The sequence below is a fragment of the Aphelocoma coerulescens genome, chromosome 2, assembly GCF_041296385.1.
Source record: "Aphelocoma coerulescens isolate FSJ_1873_10779 chromosome 2, UR_Acoe_1.0, whole genome shotgun sequence".
NCBI lineage: Eukaryota > Metazoa > Chordata > Aves > Passeriformes > Corvidae > Aphelocoma > Aphelocoma coerulescens.
The window spans coordinates 127,728,434-127,747,894 of NC_091015.1; the positions used below are offsets into that span (position 1 = coordinate 127,728,434).

A 19,461-nucleotide genomic window follows, 5' to 3' on the forward strand; every position below is an offset into this window, starting at 1 on the left:
CAGAATTTAATTAATATGAAAACCAAAAGGCAAAGTGCTTTTACACTGGTTCTGGAAATTTTTCAGCAAAACAATCCTAGACTGACCTGAATTACAGGGATTGTTTTTATTAATATACAATGACCTTCTTTAAGTGGAACAAAATGTCATGCTGATTAATAAATAACCTACTCGGCCTAAATCTAAATCAACTCATTTAAGATATGGGTAACTGCAGATTTACAAATAAATTAATTTACTATATCCTTTCACCAGTAAGAATTAACAATTTGGATAAAGGACATTGGGAAAAGCAACATTTCTCTGAAAGACCTTTTTAAAAAAGCATCTAGTATGGGTGTCTGGGAGTCAGAAGGAATTTACCTTAACTCCATGATATATCTCTCACTCCATGATATATCTCTCACACCTAAACTGATGAAAGTAAATTACCTCCAGTAAAATACAAAATAAAAATTGCATACCTTTCTGCATCACCAGCCCATCATAATGCAATTGGTGTTGCTCTGCCTTACAGTTTAGCCTAGGTGCCATGGTGTGTTAGAGATCCCCTGAGCACAGCATTCCCATAGTACTCTGATTTATTTCCAATACACCTCATGTCTAATTTAAAGAGGAATTGGTGTTTGGGGTTTTTTCAGCTCGTATTTCTCAGGGATTTCTGAGAGCTAGAGGAATCCTGAAGTACCAGATTAGCAAATCCTTCCAGTGACCAGGAGAATGATGTGGGGTAATCATGGTAATCAGAGGGCTGGAGTAGCTCTCCTATAAAGACAGGCTAAGAGATTTGGGGTTGTTCTGCCTGGAGAAAAAACGTTCCAGGGAGATCTTAGTGCTGACTTCCAGTACCTAAAAGGGGCCCACAAAAAATCTGGAGAGGGACTTTTTACAAGGGCATGGAGTGACAGGACAAGGGGAAATGGCCTGAAACTGAGAGTAGGGTTTAGACCAGATACCAAGAAGAAATTCTTTACTGTGAGGGTGGTGAAGCACTGGAACAGGTTGCCTGGAGAGGCTTTGGATGCCCCATCCCTGGAAGCATTCAAGGCCAGGCTGGATGGAGCTCTAAGAAACTTGGTCTAGTGGCAGGTGTCCCTGTTCATAGGGTGTGGGGGGTTGGAAATTGATGATTTTTAAGGTCTCTTCCAACCCGAATCATTCTGTGATCTAAGATTATCAAAGGTGGTTCTGGGTGGGAGTTTGAAAGTGTCATCTGACATTTGCTGCAAGGACCAGCCTAAATATCCCTGCCTGCTCTTTAAGTTCATTACTCCTTGCTGTATGTACTGAGGAGTAATTTACTCCTTCTCCTTGCCCGTTTGTGTGCAGTGCATCCTACCTGAGATGCATTTCCCATGAGTGGTGCAAAGACACAAAACTCATGATTTCCACACATGCTTTTCCATGGGAATTTCTTTCCACAAAAATTTCTAAGACTCTACAGGAAAAGAAATGTTTATTTCAAGCCTTTTAATACTTACTCAGTCCTACATTTCCTGGCTCCTTCTGTGCAATAACAGGACAGTTTTCTACTCCCATCTATTTGCTTATTTTCATAAAGCAGCTTCAACCAGTCAAGACAGAGTTGCAAAAAGAGATCAGAATCCTATCACAAATATCTTAATTTCAAAGCCCAGCTCCGTGTTGCTATCTGACAGCTAGGTGCATCCTTCTGAGAGGAGGTCAAAGCCAAAGCCCTTGCAAGCCAGGAAATGCAAGGGAGAGACCATCACTCTTCTCCCAGAGACCACATGGGGGATGAAAACACCTTGTTTATGTACAATATAAGTAATTGTATGTTTCTTCACAAGCATTAAAATTTAAAACTGTGACAGGCAGAACATTATTTTTCTATCAGACTCATCCCAAACATAGGCTGAGGGGTAACACTTGGGAAATGGCAAGGATCTGTGAGCAGGTGAAATGGTGAAGCCTGGCTTGCAGCAGGTTTGTGCCTGCTTACTGACAGTTCTGGATGTCTCAGAAGGCTTGGCCTTTCCCAAAGCCCCTCCCTGTCCTAATGCTGATTCCAAAACTTTACAGAAATTAGATGTTGAGATCTTTAACCTAACAGATATTTTTTCTACCACCTTATGTGGTTGGAAACAGTTCAGGAGGCTTATTGCCTTCAATATTACACTTTTAGTGTCATTCTCAAAATAAAGCTGATCTAAAATACCATATCAACTGTTAAAGGTAAGAACAGGCTACAATAAATCAGGATGCCTGCCAAGCAGCAGCTGATTGTCTCACAAAATGTCACATCATTTTTTCTGGATCACTGTAGCAAGCCCTTAATTACTCTCACAAGAAGGAAGAAATTATTTTCAGGAGCCTAGAGATGTCAGGTCTATGCTGAGGAACTCATACAGAAAAAGGGGAAAGGCTCAACTTTGTTTTCTTATGCATTTGGTTCCAGTTGTGAACACAGCTTAATTTCAGGAAGTAGCTGTGACATTTTGTGTGATTTGCTTTAGGACTAAATAAAGAAGAAAACAGTTCTTACTGCTCTATTGACTTCACTGATTCCTTTGAGAGTAATCAAGTTAAGAGCAAAAACAGTGGGTCAGGCTTAAACTGAAATAGGATGAATTATTTGTTCTTGAATTTTGTAACAATTTATTATTAGAGACAGGCAGACTATAATATTTTAAAGTATTAATTTTCTTGCATTGCGGTGCTTCATTTCGTAAAATCCATGCTCTTTTTATTACCAAATTAATTTGTCAAACACAAGGATTCTTATGAGAGAGATGTCTTTGGGGAAGAAAACCTCCTTTTAGGGATTCCTTGCTAATTCTGTAGTTTAATATCCCAGGTAAGCTTTGGCACTCACACCCTTTGTGCCTTTTGGTACTTGGAACTTGTGCTCAGATTTGCAGAGGTGCTCAGACTGTGCTGGAGAAGCTGCTGAGTTACTCCTCTCTGACCTTTTGTGCTGTTTTTTCATTTGCAAATTCTTGCTCCGTTTACTGATTTACATTACCCAGAATTCTGCATGGTAATACATGGGTGATCTATAACATTTATATTGAATATGGGCTCTAAATAAAAGGGTTAAAGGCCATTTCTCAGTTTACATCCAGATCTTCTGAATGGTTTGTCATGGAATAGTTTTCCAGTCATAAGAATGACAAAGTGAGTCACAGCCCTTAAAAGCCAAGGACATTTCTTCCAGCTAGCATAACCTAGTGTTCACTGAAATGTTTGATTCTGAAAGGTGGTAGCTATTTTGATGACAGACTAGTCTTCCTCACTTCACTGCATTTATTCTGTTCATATAGACTCTGTGCAGATAAATGCATGTGCTTCATTTCAGTACAAGAATGGCATCTTCTTGAATGATTTTCCTGGAAAACAGTAGCATGCTCTGGTTATAATATTGTTTCAGACTGATAAGAAAGCTATGCTCTCTCATTTATCCCACTGGGTTCTAAGGAGGCACACTTTAACCAGTCTTTCCAAATTATCAGGAGTAGTAAGTTAGAGGTGTTACAGATCAGTGAAAGAGATTAGGCTATTGCAGACAGAACCATTTCCATCCCACTTTGTCTTTTCTGTATTTAGTCAGGAGCTATGTTTGAAATTAACTGCAGAAAGGAGGTTGGAAGGGACTTTTTTGTGCCTAGGGGGAGAACATGGTCTTTCAAGCAGCAGCGTAACAAAGGGAAACAAGCCTCAAGTATGGCCTTGTCCGTGAGTTGAACAATGATGGAATATGAAAATAGGTATGTCCAAAATTCTTTGCATCTGGAGTGCTGTTCTCCCTCTCTCAGGACAATTCTAGGATCCACAGTGAAGTGCAGTGGAAACATGATAGACAGCCCTGGAGTGGCCAGAGGAAAAGCCCAGCATGCAGAATGGAGTGTCAGTGTCTCTGTACATCAAACAGGAGAAACGTGGTTTCACGAGAACACATCAAGTGCCTCCCACAGAAGCTCAGTAACTCTGAGTTGGTTTTTTGTTGAGGGTTTTTTGTTGTTGTTTTTATTGACTTGTTTGGTTGGTTGTTGTTGTTTGTTTGGGGATTTTTTGTTTGTTTCTTTATTTCTTTGTCTGTTTCAGATCCTCTGTCTTTAACTTGTAACTCGGTATCTGTGGTGTCAAGGGAGACCTGGGAACTGATACCATTTGTAATGCTGCTTCTAAGCCTAAAGCAAGCAGGACATTCAGCCAGTGACTTGGGCTGTAATTACTGTTTCTAATCTAGGCAGGTACTCCTACAGGGGCAAAATCACATAAGGCACCTCTGAAATAAAAGTTTGTAATAGATTCTTCAAGAAGGCTACAGGCCTTTCTACTCACTTCCACAGGGATACTCACTTCTATGTAACAGAGATAACCTGACCTCTTTAAAAGAGTATTTGTTTGGTACCACTGATAAATCAGTACAGTGAGATACATAACACCTGAAGTTTTCCCTTTTGCAAAGTATGTTCACACCTTCTCCTCACTGTCATTCTTATCAAAGCATCTCCTTTTCCTCTCATCATCATTCATATATCTTTTTAAGGTGCTGGATAAATATTCCTGGTCACCAGTGCAATCTAGTTTGCAATGGGACAGAGTTTTCTCTTCATGGGAGCACCAGCCTGCAACATTCTCATTGATACTGCCCTTTAACCTCATACTCTTCAGCAGTATCTCATTGCCTGCTCTTTATTCTTTTGTTCTTCTTTTTCAAAGGAATTATAGTGCATTTCTCCTTTCATGTTCTCCACCGCATCCTATAAATGAGTTATATTTTCTCCCATCAGGCTTTTAACATGGCTGCATAATTTTCCAATTGATCCATAATTTATAAGGTCCAAAACCTGATGAAAATTAATGGCAGAAATCACAGTGTCTTCCTCAGGAGTCTTGTCAAGCTGGAATGTTACTGTGCAGCCACGTTGTGCAACCAGGCTTTCAGACTCACTTTGAACTATTCAACTGCTCTGAAAGCTTGATCTGCTCAGGAACATTGGTTCCAAATTGCCCTGTTAATCTTCCTGTCTGAATCAGCTCTGGGATGTAACTACAAACTGCTCTATGAGACCTAAAAATTGCAGTCACGGCAGTTTTGATTTCTTCTTTAACTATATTTATTACCTAGCAAGCACGTGTGGTAAGGGTCCTGTGTAATAGTTAGGTTATGTGTGACCCAGAATATCAGGAATACTTCTGCAGGTCATGGTTGGACAGGTACCTCTTGAGTGACAGTGATACTATGAAGATATTTTTACTTTTCCTATGATGAAAAAAGATAAATCTTTTTCTCCAGTCGATCATTTAATTTCCATATGGGCAGAGAAGAGGAGCCCTAATAGCGCAAGGAAGACTGGTGCTTTGGCACTTACCTTTAGATGTTGAGGTTCGCCATTCAAATTGTAGGTGCACAGTGACACCTTCTGGAAGCTTGTAATGAGCGTTCCTGAGCTGCTTCCTCCATCGTCGGGAAACTCACGATTTTTGTATGTAGAAGCGAATCTTTTTCTGGTCAGCCTTTTGACCAGACATTTGCTATAGGGTCTGTCATGTTGCTGGCACATACACTAACAGAACATGGTCGTGATGGAAGAGATTTTTCAAGTCAAGCCTGACCTGTAAGGATTTTTAATGATTCCAAATAATTCAAAAGTTTATGGAGAAAAAAAAACAGGGGATATAATTAGAGATGGATGCTAGCCTCATGGTGTAAAACAAAATGTAGCTGGCATTATATTTTTAATTATTTAATGTCATACATCAGGTGAGAGGGTCAGAGAATATAGTGATGATTCAATATGCCAAACATGACAAATTAAATGAATGACAGAGTTTCTTAGTGCATTTGCACTTCAGCAAAGATTTCATTTTTTGTATGTGTCATATTGCAGACCTTCTCTGCACAAGCCACCAGCTTTCCTGGGTAGTCTGCCAATCTGCCAGAAACTCTGTATCATCAAGGATTTGAAGCACATGAGTTGGGCCACAGAGCACTGTCTGAGGGCTCACAAACCCCACAGAGCCTGCACCCATCAGCTGGACTGGGCCAGAATGGGGGGTCGAACCATCACTGAGCTGACTCTGGTGCTCTGAAACCCAGCATTCAGTGCTATTACTGGAGAACATATCTTTATTTCTAATATTGAATTACATCTCAAATGTTACTTCCCCAAGTTTCCTCTGCCTTAGAAGTAACAAAGATGTGATATGTAGGAGTGGAAAAGAAACAGAGTTGTGAGTGGAGACAGCAGAGGCTTCCTGCAGCTTTGGAGCAGACACTAACTGATATAAATACTGAAGCTAAGGGTTTTGTCAAAACATACATATGGAACTGGACAACCCTGAGAAAATACATCACCCTAGAAAATGACCTTACAGTGGTGAAATAATTATCAAAGCACTATGCAGAGCCACCAACTGCAAAAAAAATTGTGCCTTCACTGAGGTCTAAATCATCTAAGTCTAACCATTCTGATAACGTTTCAAGCCCTGATGTAATGCACTCACAGATTTTAGCATCAGATCCTGAGGAAACCAAATCCTCCAGCAGAAAGCTGAGAGACACCCTGTGATTGCATGAATGACATGACAGTGGGACTTTCACACTTTGGCTTATACAAAATAATTTCCACTGGTTAATTAACGCACCACTACCAGTGTTGATGATGACTCCATTTTATTCTTCCTCCCATCAACATTGAACCTATATTTCCTATTTGAAACCAACTACTAATAGATCCATGAAGAAAAGTGACTTATGCCTGTAAGGAACTGATGTTGAGAAAATACAAACATATTTAAAAGCTCAGCAAAGCTCTTTCCCATAATATCACTGGTATTATGTTCACTTCAGAATATGGTTATTTAAATGCATTTTTTATTTTGTTTTTCTTTTTACATTTTTAGTTTTTATTAAGGGATAAGAGAAAGCAAATACTAGAATGCTGCTAGAATACTGATATATAAAGAAAATTGAAGTTCAGTTGAAGTCCCTGGAAACTCATTCTCCTTCTGAAAATATCTCCTTTCCCAGGAAAGTCTATCAGTCTTCAAAATTATTTGTAACAAGTGCACTTTAATGTCAACGAAAAAGGTAAAAAGTGGCTTCTTGCTCTCTGTTTGAATTGCTCCCTAATTTGCTATGAATCAGCTCCATTCAATGGTCTAGAAACTCTCTTTGTAACAATTTAAGGGAGCAGGAAACACTGAAATAGACTGGCACACAAAAGCTGCCATACAAATGTGTATGACCTCTCCTTGGGCAGGGGGCAGAAGTTCAGGTATGAGACCAGCATTCAGCCCTCACACCTTAAAGCCAAACAGGCCCCAAAGGAGCTGATAATGTGCATTATGTCACCCACTGACATGTGACTGCAGGAATGATGGAATACAATGTTATTGTCATGCAGATACATGTTCTGTATTATCTTTCTTATCACCTGTTCTGAACAGTGAGAACAAATTTAAAAGAAAAAAAAAAAAGGTGCCATACAAGTTTTCACTAAAAAATAAAATAAATAAAAACAATAACCGATTTCTTCATTTCCACAAAGGCAAAATTAGGAAAACATGTTAACTGGACAAGTCTGCAGAAAGGAGGGTGGAGTCTAAGAGACATATAAAGGGCCAATATTAAGTAGCAACCCTCATATAAAGCCATCCCTTTCTGATCTAGAATAAAAGAAAATTACTGCATGCTGGATAGAATTTCCTTCTAAAAGTTTATCAAGAGCTTATGTAGTCTAATGACAAATCTTCAGGAAAGTCCAGTAAAGGGTGGAGGTGGGTTTTCTAATGCCTGATATACTGGTAGACAATATCAATATGGAAACCAGGTCCTGATTTATTATTTACCTTGTATGTTACAAAAAAAAAAAGGTGTCACTATATGGGATAATTATATTAAATACACAGTTCATGTGTAAGCTCTCAATTTTCCATAATGTATTTTTTGAAAGAGAAACAAGAGCAAGATGAAACACTCCCATGCCTTGCTAGATTGACATTTTGCTTTCTCTCTGTCCCAGTGAAGTTGAATTAACCTGAACAAAGTAGAGCAGTAGAGGGGACCAAGAGTAAGGTCACAGAGACACATGCAGAGCAAGCTGCTCTGATGATTGAGGGAATTTCTTTCATGCATGAGAACTGCATGCTCACATTCCTTTAGAGAGAGAAAGGGTTTCAGTCTGTGTCTCTCAGCTGTCTCAACTCTAGACCCCATTTTGTCAAAGTCCAAGCCCTTGTTTATGCAGTTCTGTGCTATGCAGCTGGACATCACCCTGCATCCATCATTCAGGGAGGAAGGAGGAGAAGATGACTATGTTAACAGTTTTGAGAGGACTTTATGCCTCCACACCATTTAGCTGTTTCAGGATGTGGTTGTGTACACATGCAGTGATGCAGAGGTACCTGCCTACAGAGCGAGACAGAGTTGCCTACAACACCAATCACCGGAAGATAGTTAGCTTAGGTGGCTTTGTTTATCCAACAGCATTTATGCTCGGGAGCATAAATACCATATTTTTATACAATACTACCCACTATCACTATGCATCATGGATTTTGAAAAAAAGATAGCCTTCTTTAAAAAGGTGTTAGTTAGAACCATAGAATGGTTTGCATTGGAAGGGACCTTAAAGATCATCTCATTCCAAACCCCCTGCCATGGGCAGGAACAACAGTTCATGACTCTCCTGAGACAAATGGAAAGGATGACGGAGCAAGAACATACCTTCCAAAGGGGTTACACTCTGCCAGCATTTTAAACCTGAACTTGATCAAGCATTCCTGCTAAGATTTAGAAAGCCACCTGGGACTGTAGTCTAGAGAGGTCTTAGGGGAGTCGCACTTACTCACCAGTCTGAGAAGTGACTGCCTCTCCTGGTAGAGTGACCAAGAGCTGAATTCAAAGGCCAGTGGTGTTAACAGGTGTTTTGGCCTTGGTCTTAAGCCACATAAACAACCACCTCGGTACACTAACTGAGACTTTGTTCCCTTTTCTCTGCCAGGGAGTGAGGCAGTGTCATTTAATCCTACTTGTCAAACCTGTAACACCACAGGTCCTGTCTGGGCCTTGGTAATTGTAGTTTGGCATAGAAATCTGTTCAGCATCAGTTCTGTGCTTTCTGCCACAACCAAAAGGGCAGAGATTTGCAGAAGGCTCCTTGCCACCGGGCAGGAGCAATACTGAGTGGGGTTGTGGGGTGAGAATCAACCTTTCTGGTTTTTCTGCTCTCCTGGGAACATTGTCCAGTTTCTGCGGTAGTTCACCTCTCCAAACAAACCTAGGGGAACTCTCTGCTGCTAAGCAACAGCAAGCTCTCCTTCTGTGTAGGAATGGCAGCTTTCCCTGCTGGTTTCAGCTCTAACGAGCACCTTCCCCTGGCATCAATGGTACCACAGCTGTGTTCTCCCATTGCTGTAGCAGTGCCTTTGGCCTTCAGGGGCAGCGCCATCACTGTGGGAAGGGCTTTCTTCACACTGTGTAGGCTCCTCTCTGTCTCTTTGATAACTGGTTGTAGGCCAGAAATAGGGACAATGTTTTGGGGTGGGCTGAACCTTGATGAAATAGTGAAGCCCCAAACAAAAACAGGTAGAAATCATTGCTAGAGAAAAGGGAAGCAGAGCGGTGGTTTTTTCCCGTTCCTGCTCGGGGTCCATGCTCCATCAAGGTGGCTCCTTCTTTGCAGGACAATGGCATTCAGCAAGGAGGGGCAATGTCTCACTACCCTGACGCCCGCAGACTGCGGCCGGCCCGCCGAGCTACCCGGCCACGGTGGGAGGCGGCGGGCCAGGTTCAGGACCCTGGACAAGTCCTGGCGGCAGTGGCTCCACTCTCCGCTCCTCGCCGCCGCCGCAGCTCCGTCCGTGGTCTGCGGTTGGCTTTTCGGGTGGGCATTTTCTGGGGGTGCTCTTTGGTGTAGGTTGTAAGTGGCTAAATTCGTCCTCGTGCTCCTCTGTCACTATGGCCAGCCCCGAACCCCAATGAGCACTGGCGGGGTACGAGAGGCGTCCTCCAGCCCTCACCTAAAGGACCGGCTCAGAAAAGTTTAAAAAGACAGAGCGTACATGGGGGCAAGAGGTGGTGCGACGGCAGCCGGTATGGGTTCACGGCTGCCACCACTCCAACCCTCATCTTAGCACTGCTGGGCTGTGCGGGGTCCCCGCCTGCCCCCTCGGTGATGCTCACTTTGTGTTTCTCTCTCTCTCTTTCCCTCTCTCTCTTCCCGCCCCGTCCCTCCGCTCCCACACCTCCCCCGCTCGCCGCAGACTCCGAGGCCTGCCAGGCTCCTCGCCTCGCTGTCGGCTCTGCTCTCCAGCCCCTTCCTGCGACCGCAGCTCCCTGCCCGCCGGCCTTGCCCGCGCTTCGTCTCGGCGCCCCGTCGAGACGCCCCGGAGCCCCGCTTCTGTCCCGCGGGCTTGGCGGCATTGCTGGCCGGGAGCGGGGCGCCCGCCCGCTGCCCGCTCGCCGCCCTGCTGCGGGGCCGCTGGGCTGAGCCGCCTCCGGCCCCCGCCCCGGCCCCGCCGCCGCCCAGCCGCCTCCCCCCGGAGCGCCGGAGATGCCCGGCGTGCCACGGAGCCGCGCCGCCGCAGCCCCGCGCTGCCCCCGAGCCTCCCAGCACCGTGAGTACCGCTCGTGGGGCCGCGTCCACCTCCTTCTCCTCCTCCTACTCCCCGCACAGGAGTCCGCCCACGTGCCCTCAGCCGGCACCGGCGTGGGAATCTCGGGGGCGCAGGGCGAGCTCCCGCGGCAAAGCTCCCGGGCGCCACGGGCGAAGCCCGCCCGTCCCCACCTGCCATCCCCAGCGCTCCCGGGTCCGCTGGCTCCAGTAAGGCGGCTCCTGCAGCCGCCCTGCTCCGCACCCGGTGCGCGGGCGGGAAGGGAACAGCCCCGACGGCAACCGCGTGCCCAGCTCCGGGAACCGGGAACGCCCAGAGCGTTCACGCACCCGTTCAGTCTGGATTTCACGGGAAGACAGGGTCGGTCTGCTCGGGAACGGCGGAGGCACTAGCCAGCCGCAGTTGTCCCGTTAGCCCTTGCCCAGACGACGTCTGGGACTGCCGGGGGGTGGAGGCGGCAGATCATTTTCGGTGACAGAATCCCCTAAACGTGGCGGTGTTTCTAAGGGCGCTGCTGCTGAGGGTCAGCCCGGAGGAGCGGGGTGAGCGCCCAGCCCGGCGGCCCCCGGCACACGCCTTGCCCGGAGCCGCGCTGCGCGGGTGCCGCAGCCGTGTCACACCTGCCCCGCTGAACGGGAGAGCGAGCCCGAGAGAGCCGGGCGGCGGCGAGCCCTGCGCCGCTGGAAGGCAGGAGGCGGCTAGGGGAGGGCAGACGTGTATCCCTGCAGTTGCTAAAAATGCGAGCGTGTTCCAGAGCTGTGTTGACAAGCCCGGCTCTCCTCTAAGGCGTCCGTGAACACCGAAGCGCCAGTACCGAGCCCCGCGGCGGCACCGCCGCCTCTCCAAGCCCTTCCCACTCCCTCCCATCAGCGCACACACACACACACACACACACGCACGCACTTCTCACACACACTCCACTCACACGCTCTCACGCCGGTCTCTCCGGCATTTCTCCCTGCGGCGCCGGTCCCATGGCTGCTCCCGCGCCTTCCCCGGTCCGCCGCCGCGGTGCGGGCGCTGCCGCGTTCAATCCCTTTGCGAACCGGCCCTGAGCCGTAGCGGCCCCCGCTGTTCGCCTCGCCAGGGGCGGCCCGGCGCCAGCCCACCCCGTCGGGCCGTGCGGGGGCGGGGAGCGCGGGCTGCCGGCCTCGCTCCCTCCGGCTCCGGCCACGGCGAGCGAACCCACCCGCGGCCGCACCGTGAGACGAGCCCGCGGGGGTCGGGCGCATGCGTGGGGCTGGCGAGCCGCGGTTCCCGGTCGCCCAGCCCGCCGAGACCGGAGGGGAAGCGTGCGAGGACGCCCAGGGGGGCCCCTCCGCCGACATCGTAAGTAGCGCTCGGTCCCGCTCGGCAGCAGCCGGGCACCGCAGCCCGCGCTCCGGGCAGGCGGGGACTCGTCGCCGGCAACACCGACCCTCGTGCCGCAGCTGGAGCCGCCCCGGGTGCAGCGGGACGGGACGGGACGGGACGGGACGGGACGGGACGGGACGGGCGGCGCTGCCGGCGGTGGCCCCCGCGGCCGGGGCGGGACAGCGGCTGTGGCCGCCCTCCCCAGGAGGAATGGGAGGGACTGGGCGCAAAAGGCGCTTCCCCGGTCTCCCGGAGGGTCGGGAGCTGCAAGCCGGGAGCGCCCGGCGCTCGGGCTCGCACCGCCACGTCCCTCCCCAGGGGCTCCCAGCGCAGAGCCCGGGTAGCACCCAGCTGACCTCGGCTTCGCGAGCGGGGTCGGGGTCCCTCTCTGGGGCGGGATCGCACCTCGGGCCGCGCCACCTCCCCGGCCTCAGCGCAGGTAACACCTCGCCATGCGCTCAGGGGCCCTTCTGCCTCGTCTCACGAGTGCGACCGAAGATAAGGCAGCATCCGTGCCTCCGCCCCACCGTGAAGGGGATCCCGCGGTGCGCCTGTTCTCGGAGCCCGGGGCTTCCCTGCCAGGTTAGGGAGATAAGCAGCAACAGGCGAGCGCTTCCATAGAGAGTCTTCCAGTATCAGCCTGCCTCATCAAGCATCCTGAGAGGAGATGCTTCCTGAGCTTCCTGAGCTTCCTGAGCTCTGTCATTAGGTAATGTCAGTGGGTAAGAAAAAGCAGGTAACGAAAGTTTGACATAAATGCAGAAAGTGAAATAAGATTATCCTTGTACACTCCAGTAAGAACCTACAGTAATTTAATACCGGTGTAATTTACTTGATGCAAGCGTTCCATTATTTCATTTTTGATGTTGAAAAATGTAAAATGACAACTTTTCCTATGGCACTTGTCGCTATGACGTAATGGCAAGGAGTCTCCTTGTACCTCTTTTGCACACACACAATGTCAGCACCCGGGCCAGCACTCTGCAGAGCTACGGTCTGTGGAGGTAGCTACCACCACTGCTGTACTACAGGACCAGAAACAGTAAGCACCAGTTCAGCTAAATGGAACACCAGAATCAGTATCCGCTAGGAGATTCCTAGTTGTGGTTCCTAAAATTAGGAATGTCGCGTTAAAATTAAGAGTGTCTCTCTAAACTCAGAGCCAACTGAATGTAAAACTAGCACTATGTTTTATAAAATGTTCAAAGGTAAGAGAACTGTTACTTTATTTCCCCTTCAAATTTTTATCTACTCCTCACACCAATACCTACTTTGATATCTTTACTCTGGGTCCCAAATACTTAATCATGGGAGCATCACCTCAGCTGTTACACACCTGCTACCCCTTGCTTAGAACAGTGAGCATATTTCAGAGTGAGTAGTGATGTCTGAGGTCTGAGCTTGAAGTACCAGGAAGGAGTTTTCAGACTTAGGGTGCCTGTGTCTCTCGGAGCTCAGATCGGACGTTGATGAATTCGAAGCGTTTAAGCAACTATCAGTACTCAGTCACTTAGAGAAATTCATCCCATCTTTTTGTCACTAAGAAAAGTGACAAAGGAGACAGTCTTGGAAATACTCTGGAGATCTCCTGGCATTCAGAAGGAAGAGGATTCTTAGCTAGAGGTTCATTACTCCTCACTTGGCTGTTTTCAAAACTTGTCAGAGCCAGGTGAAGCAAAGAAGCCCAGGAGGTGTCATGGCCAAAGTGAATGTATGCTGAGCAAAATTCTGACCCTCCTTCAGCTTTAAATTCACTTTGGTACTACTCCTGGCTGACACTGCCGGTTGGCACTACAGCCGAGCTCACCAGGCAGAGGGTTGCTATCACAGTGCCTGCCCTGCAGAGCAGCCAGATGCCAGCGTAGTACAATCCGAAGTGAACCGCGACAATCGGAATCAATAGGAAACAGTGTGTGAATCACCGTGTAACGCACTCCAGGGTGAGTCATCCCGATTCAAACCGGCTTTCAGACCAGGACAATGTCAGTCAGCTTCTCGCACAGTTCAATATGAGTCAGATCTCAGCACCGAGTACAATGTGAAATGAGTCACTCACTAATACAGCGCCATGTGCCTCCAGTACCCAGTGCGAGTTGTCAGAGCTTCTGTGTGATATGAGTCACTTCATAGTACAGTAAAATGGGCTTTTTGGAGGCCATTCATAATTAAGCACAATGCAACCAAGCGCTCAGGAGGAGATAATGGGAGTGAGCAGAGTAAACTGCTACAGGCACCAGTTTCACTGCATAGTAGAGAGGTTTGTAAAATATTAGGATGAATGGTTTTTTAAAATTTTATTGTTTCTCAGAACAAGCTGCATAAAAATAACTAGAAGCAGGTACTTCCTCTGACATCAGAGCCAGCAAAAGCAGGGTTGAAGCAGTGGTAAAAATCCCAAGGCTGGAGAAGTCTGTGGGTTTTTTTGCTTCCCAGAGAGCTGATCAGTCAGTGTGACTGACATACCTCCACCCAGGCCGACCCCAGCTGCCACAGAAGACAAGGCAAGGGATGCTGACAGCTTGTGCTGAGCAGAGGAGATCATGACACTGATTTAACTAAATTGCAGTTTGCAGTGACCTAGTTTGTGAAGGACTCAGCATGGGATGAAGTTATATCCATACTTATATTCATACTTATATTCATACTGCTCCACTGTCACAGCATCCACATAATCAGCTGGACAGAAACAACAGGTTGCTTTTTCTATGAAAGTGGTAAAGAATTCTCTCATGTCTTTCCCTTATTACAGGAGAAATAATGACAGTGACCCTGCTAATTACAAATTAGAGTAACATTTTCAATGAAGTCTCTTGTGATAAAATCCAAACTAAAAAAATTCTTTATCCAGAGGATATAGGGCATCTCTCTAAAAAAAAAAAAAAAAAAAAAAAACAAAAAAAAAAAACCCAACCAACCAAACAAAAAAAACCCCCACAAAAATCCCGCTGAAGCCCCAAGTAACTAGGTTTTTAACAAGAAAGTTGGATTTTACTAATAAAAGACATTAGTGCAGGAAGTGTTTTTGCAGACACTGGCCTCATGTGGTGGCCAGCTGGGCAGAACTGAACACCAAAGGAAAAGGAGCAGAAGACATTGAAGGCATTGGTAGAAAAATACCTGTTACAGGTGACACGATCAAGGCACCATTACCAGTTACTATGTGGGTGTGATACACTTCCAGCCATTCCTTTTGAAATGTAAAACAATGCTTTAAGGTGGATAGATGAACTTGGTTCTTCTGAGCTGCTGCTCCTCTGGAAAAAAAAAATAAGCAAAACCGGAAAAAGCACTCTGTTTCTGGCCATGTGACATAAGTGTCCCAAATTTCTTAGTTATAACACTTTCACTTGCAACTTTATCCACTTTAGCCTTTAACAGACTTGGGCATGGCAGTGACATAAAAAGCTGGCTTATTCCATATGCTGCCAGTTTCCTTTCTGCTAACGTCTGTCTTGCAGTCACGAACTCTCAACCATTTCAGCCACCCTACTACAATATGCCAAATCTCCCAGTAATACAAAATAACTTTTGAGGACCTACTAAGTGGGCAATCTGACAACTATGCCTAAAGCATGTGCATATGTGTGGGTGAGTTCATTAACATATATTAGAATTCTTCTCTGTCTAAAATAGCACACTGCTTGATGCAGAAAGCCTGCTTGTCACATTTGTCAATGAAAAGGAAGAAGCATGAGCATCAAATTTCCTGTTCATATTTCAGTTGTCAATGAACTGCCACAGGCTTCAGTGGGAGTTTGTTGCAGCCCCAAATATATCTGAATTGTTAAAATATAGATTTAGAGATTTATTTGGAATTTGACCCCAGTTTCAAGCCTCTTATGACATTAGTAGATAAGAACAGAATCTCTTCCAACTCACTGGTTATCACTGCTGGGAGGATCCAAAGATAAAGCAGCAATTGTGAGAGTTACATAACCTCACCTAAAGCTCGCTGACACCAAGGGGTGGCTTTCATTGCTTTAGTGGAGTTTGGATCAGGCCTGAAGTATTTACTAAAAAATAACTGGACTATATGATCCACATCTGTGCACTCAGTCCAAGTGGCTGTCAGCTAGTGTTACAGCACAACTCTTCTCAGGCTGTGGAGTTACTGGGAAAGCTTCATGCTGTGGCCATGCAAATCGGCCCCGAGGAGAAGCTGAAGGCTTGCACACCTGCCTGAGTGTAACGTGTACAAGGAGGAAACATTATGTCTAAGTAATTAAGTAATAGAATCTTTGCACTTTGAGCTGAGAAAATGTCATTGTGTTTTAGCATAAAGTAGGGATAAAAGTATAAAGTTTTGTCTACAATCTTCTGCATATTCCTGGGTTTGGTTTTTTTTTAAAATTTGGTTGGGGTTTTGTTTTGTTTTTTTAAATTGACATTTGTGGCTTAAATTTTAAATATTCCTCCTTTGGGAATGCTTTTTTCTTGGTAGCCCACCTTTCTGCTGAGAAATTAGCAAATACTATAAATGTTACAACTAAGCCAAATATCACCTGACGTGTTTTTAACCAGGGAAATAATTTTCACTCCTGACCTTTACACTCCTTTGTGTTTATAAGGTTACATAGAGAAATGCTTCATAATCTGAATGTCAGATAGGTTTGCTTTGGAGTGGAGAAGGTATGGCAGACATTCTTATTTCACCACCGCAACATTACTCTTAAGGCATACAGTGGTTTTGCCACTATTGCCAAAAGTAGCATCTCAGATGCTTGCTTAAATCCTTGGACCTTTTTTTAAATTACTTATTAGCATTCAATAATATGAACACATACTTTTTTATATGATTCATAGATGCTATCTTGCGGGATAAGAAGCAAGAACATGTGCCATTAATTTTCTTCTGTTTTTGTTTCATTGCTATTTCTGGACAATTTTATAATGGACTAAATTTCTTGTTACCATTACATAGAGAAGGACATCTCTTTCCTTGGGAGATCCAGAAACTATGCACCTAGGCATCTGCAGAGATGCTATGTTAGATTGACTTGAAACAGTGAACCAGCTGGAGACAAGCTGATCACCTCAACTCCTACTCCCCTTTCTCATTTAAGCATTTGACTAATTGGCACTCTCCATGCAGAACCCACTGTGCCTAGACAAGTTTCTTTATGTTCCAATGTGCTGATTAACATCCAGGGTGGAGAATATCCAGAGACTCCGAAGCTACAAAATCAACCCAATTCTGCATAGACTGCAGGTAGTCAGAGGAGACTTGTAAGTGGCCAGCCACTTGTCTGTAGTCAGAAGAAACTTCCTGCAGATGCAGACATGATCATGCAGGGCAGACTCACGTACACAATTTAGGGAGGCAGAAGATGTTTTGCAGCTCCAGACAATCATCAGGGATGGATCATGCATGTGCTGGAGCAGTCCCAAGGCACATGAGACAGTTACATGTAGGATCTGAGCAGTAACGTGCAACCCAGAGCCTCCTGTGGTCCAGCCAACACCACCACTACGAGGACCTGTGCAACAGAAACCCCTCTTGCCATCTAGACATTGACTGACTGACCTGTTCAAGGATTTGATTCCTCACAGTGACTCCGTATTAGCAACATTAGACCCTATTGACTATTCATGTTATACCCAGCAACTGGCTAAAACTGTACCCAGTCTGAGTTTAAACAGAGCAGGAGATGGTAGGGGTTCAAGTCCTTTGGTTAAAGGTATCTTACATAATTCTATTAGTAGTCTAAAAGTACTTTTGGATTCCTCAGGAAACATGTAACAGATAGCAGTCCATCTCCAGTTTTCTAATCCTCTGTATTTCCTTCTCTAACCCATTTTCAAACAAGGCACATCACTGCTCCAGATGGTGGGGACAAAGAAGGCAAACCCCAGTTCTAGTGCAGAGAACATCCAGTACAGAGAGTTCTCATACAATTTTTTCATTCTCATAGCACCTTCAGAGAGGTCTGGAAATCTCATGTTCCAAATTAACAACTGCAAAATTATATGAATAGAAGACCTTTTTACTACAAGGTCTAAAAACACCCTCTCCTTTTTGCCCTGAAGGAGCCTGAAGTCTACTGAAGGCAAAAAAATAACCACCTCTATTCCCACAGATCCACACATCAATCAAGCAATTGCTTAAAGTGCTAATGTGAGCTGTACTATAATGGAGCAAGGAATTTTGGTAATTCCTACAAATAAAATTCACTGGAGTAATTGATAAATCTACTACCCATTCCTGCACACAGCACAACTCAAACCAGCAACTGCCTGGCAAGGCTCATTACACAGCTCTGGAGATTGCAGCAAGAGGCCACAAAGTGTGATGGAAAACTTCCATGTCCGACAGTGAAGTTCTGGATTTACTAGAAGTAGCAGAAAGATACCCACATCCATCAAACAAGGCTCTTCTGAAGTTAGATAAACAGTGCTAGGATAGATCACTGACTCACTGCTTGTTCTGTGAAGCTGACCAGCCTGACACGGTTTTGTCCTATGGGTCTTAATACTGTGTGCACCAAAGGAGTTCCTACAGCTCTGGAATAACCTGCACCACTGCTCAGCTCTCTACCTTGCCATCCTATAACATGCACCCTGGATTGTATTCAGCCCAGGCTAACTCATTATTAATATGAATTAGAGATATGAATATGTGAACATAAAATATCTCAGAAGTAAGAGTGGATGTATTATGATATATAAACAGCACGTGTCTGAATCCAAGTTACATTTTTCTAATCTATAATCATTTACTGTCCAAAGCAGCCTGAAATACTGTTAGATATATGATGCTTCCAAAAATGCTTTATATGCTATCACTCTCTAATTGAAATGTGAAAATGCCCCTTTTAAAACGTATAGGTATCTGGAAGGAAATTAATACTTATTCATTCCATTCATGTGAAGCTGAAGCTGACAAAAATAAATCTGAATCTACAAATGCATTCTACATTTCAGTTATCCTTCCACATTTTGAAACAAGAAAGGTGGGGAGGGGGGTTGGAAACTAAGTTATTTTTCTGATTTTCTATTTCTTATCATTTAGGCATTGCTTGTCAGATTGAGTCTTCAGAGTTTCAAATTGGGTTACAGTTTTTATCTGTACTGTTGTTCTTGTATTTGATTCCTCCTGCTACACAGGTGCATCTTCTGCTACCATGTCATACATTTGTCTCTTGGGAGAGTGGGTGGTTCTCACAAAAACAAAAACCATTAAGCTCTATAAGACAAAAAGAAATTCAACATTAAAAAAAACCACAGTAGCCAAAGTGCCGCAAAATGTACTGCTGCACTCTGCTAAAATAACCTTCTTTCTTCTCCTGACACTTCTGTCGAGTCCGTGATGCCATCTGTACATTCCACCTCAAGTTAAAACAACAGCATTTCCCAAACCTGGATGAACATTTTAGAAAGTAAAGCAACTTTTAACCCCCAAGTATTTATCTCATTAGATTCAAGTCTGATATTAAATTATAGATTTAAAAAAAGGAACTCAAAATTGGTAGCAGCTAATTTTAATTCCCCTACAATTGTCATGGTAAACCTCTCAAAAGGTTT

The 19,461-nt window shown here is 45.3% G+C and overlaps 1 protein-coding gene across 2 annotated transcripts in view; it reads left to right on the forward strand.

Annotated features, from left to right (window-relative positions):
- The window catches only part of RGS20 (regulator of G protein signaling 20), a 34,668-nt gene that overhangs the window by 6,498 nt on the left and 8,709 nt on the right, over positions 1–19,461 (forward strand). Inside the window, exon 1 of one of the 2 annotated variants that reach the window (XM_069005969.1) lies at positions 11,818–11,916. The exons of the other annotated variant lie outside the window; for it this stretch is intronic. Coding sequence (XP_068862070.1) covers positions 11,818–11,916 — 99 coding nt within the window. Of the gene's footprint in view, positions 1–11,817; positions 11,917–19,461 lie in introns of those variants that run through there. 2 annotated transcript variants of the gene reach the window in all.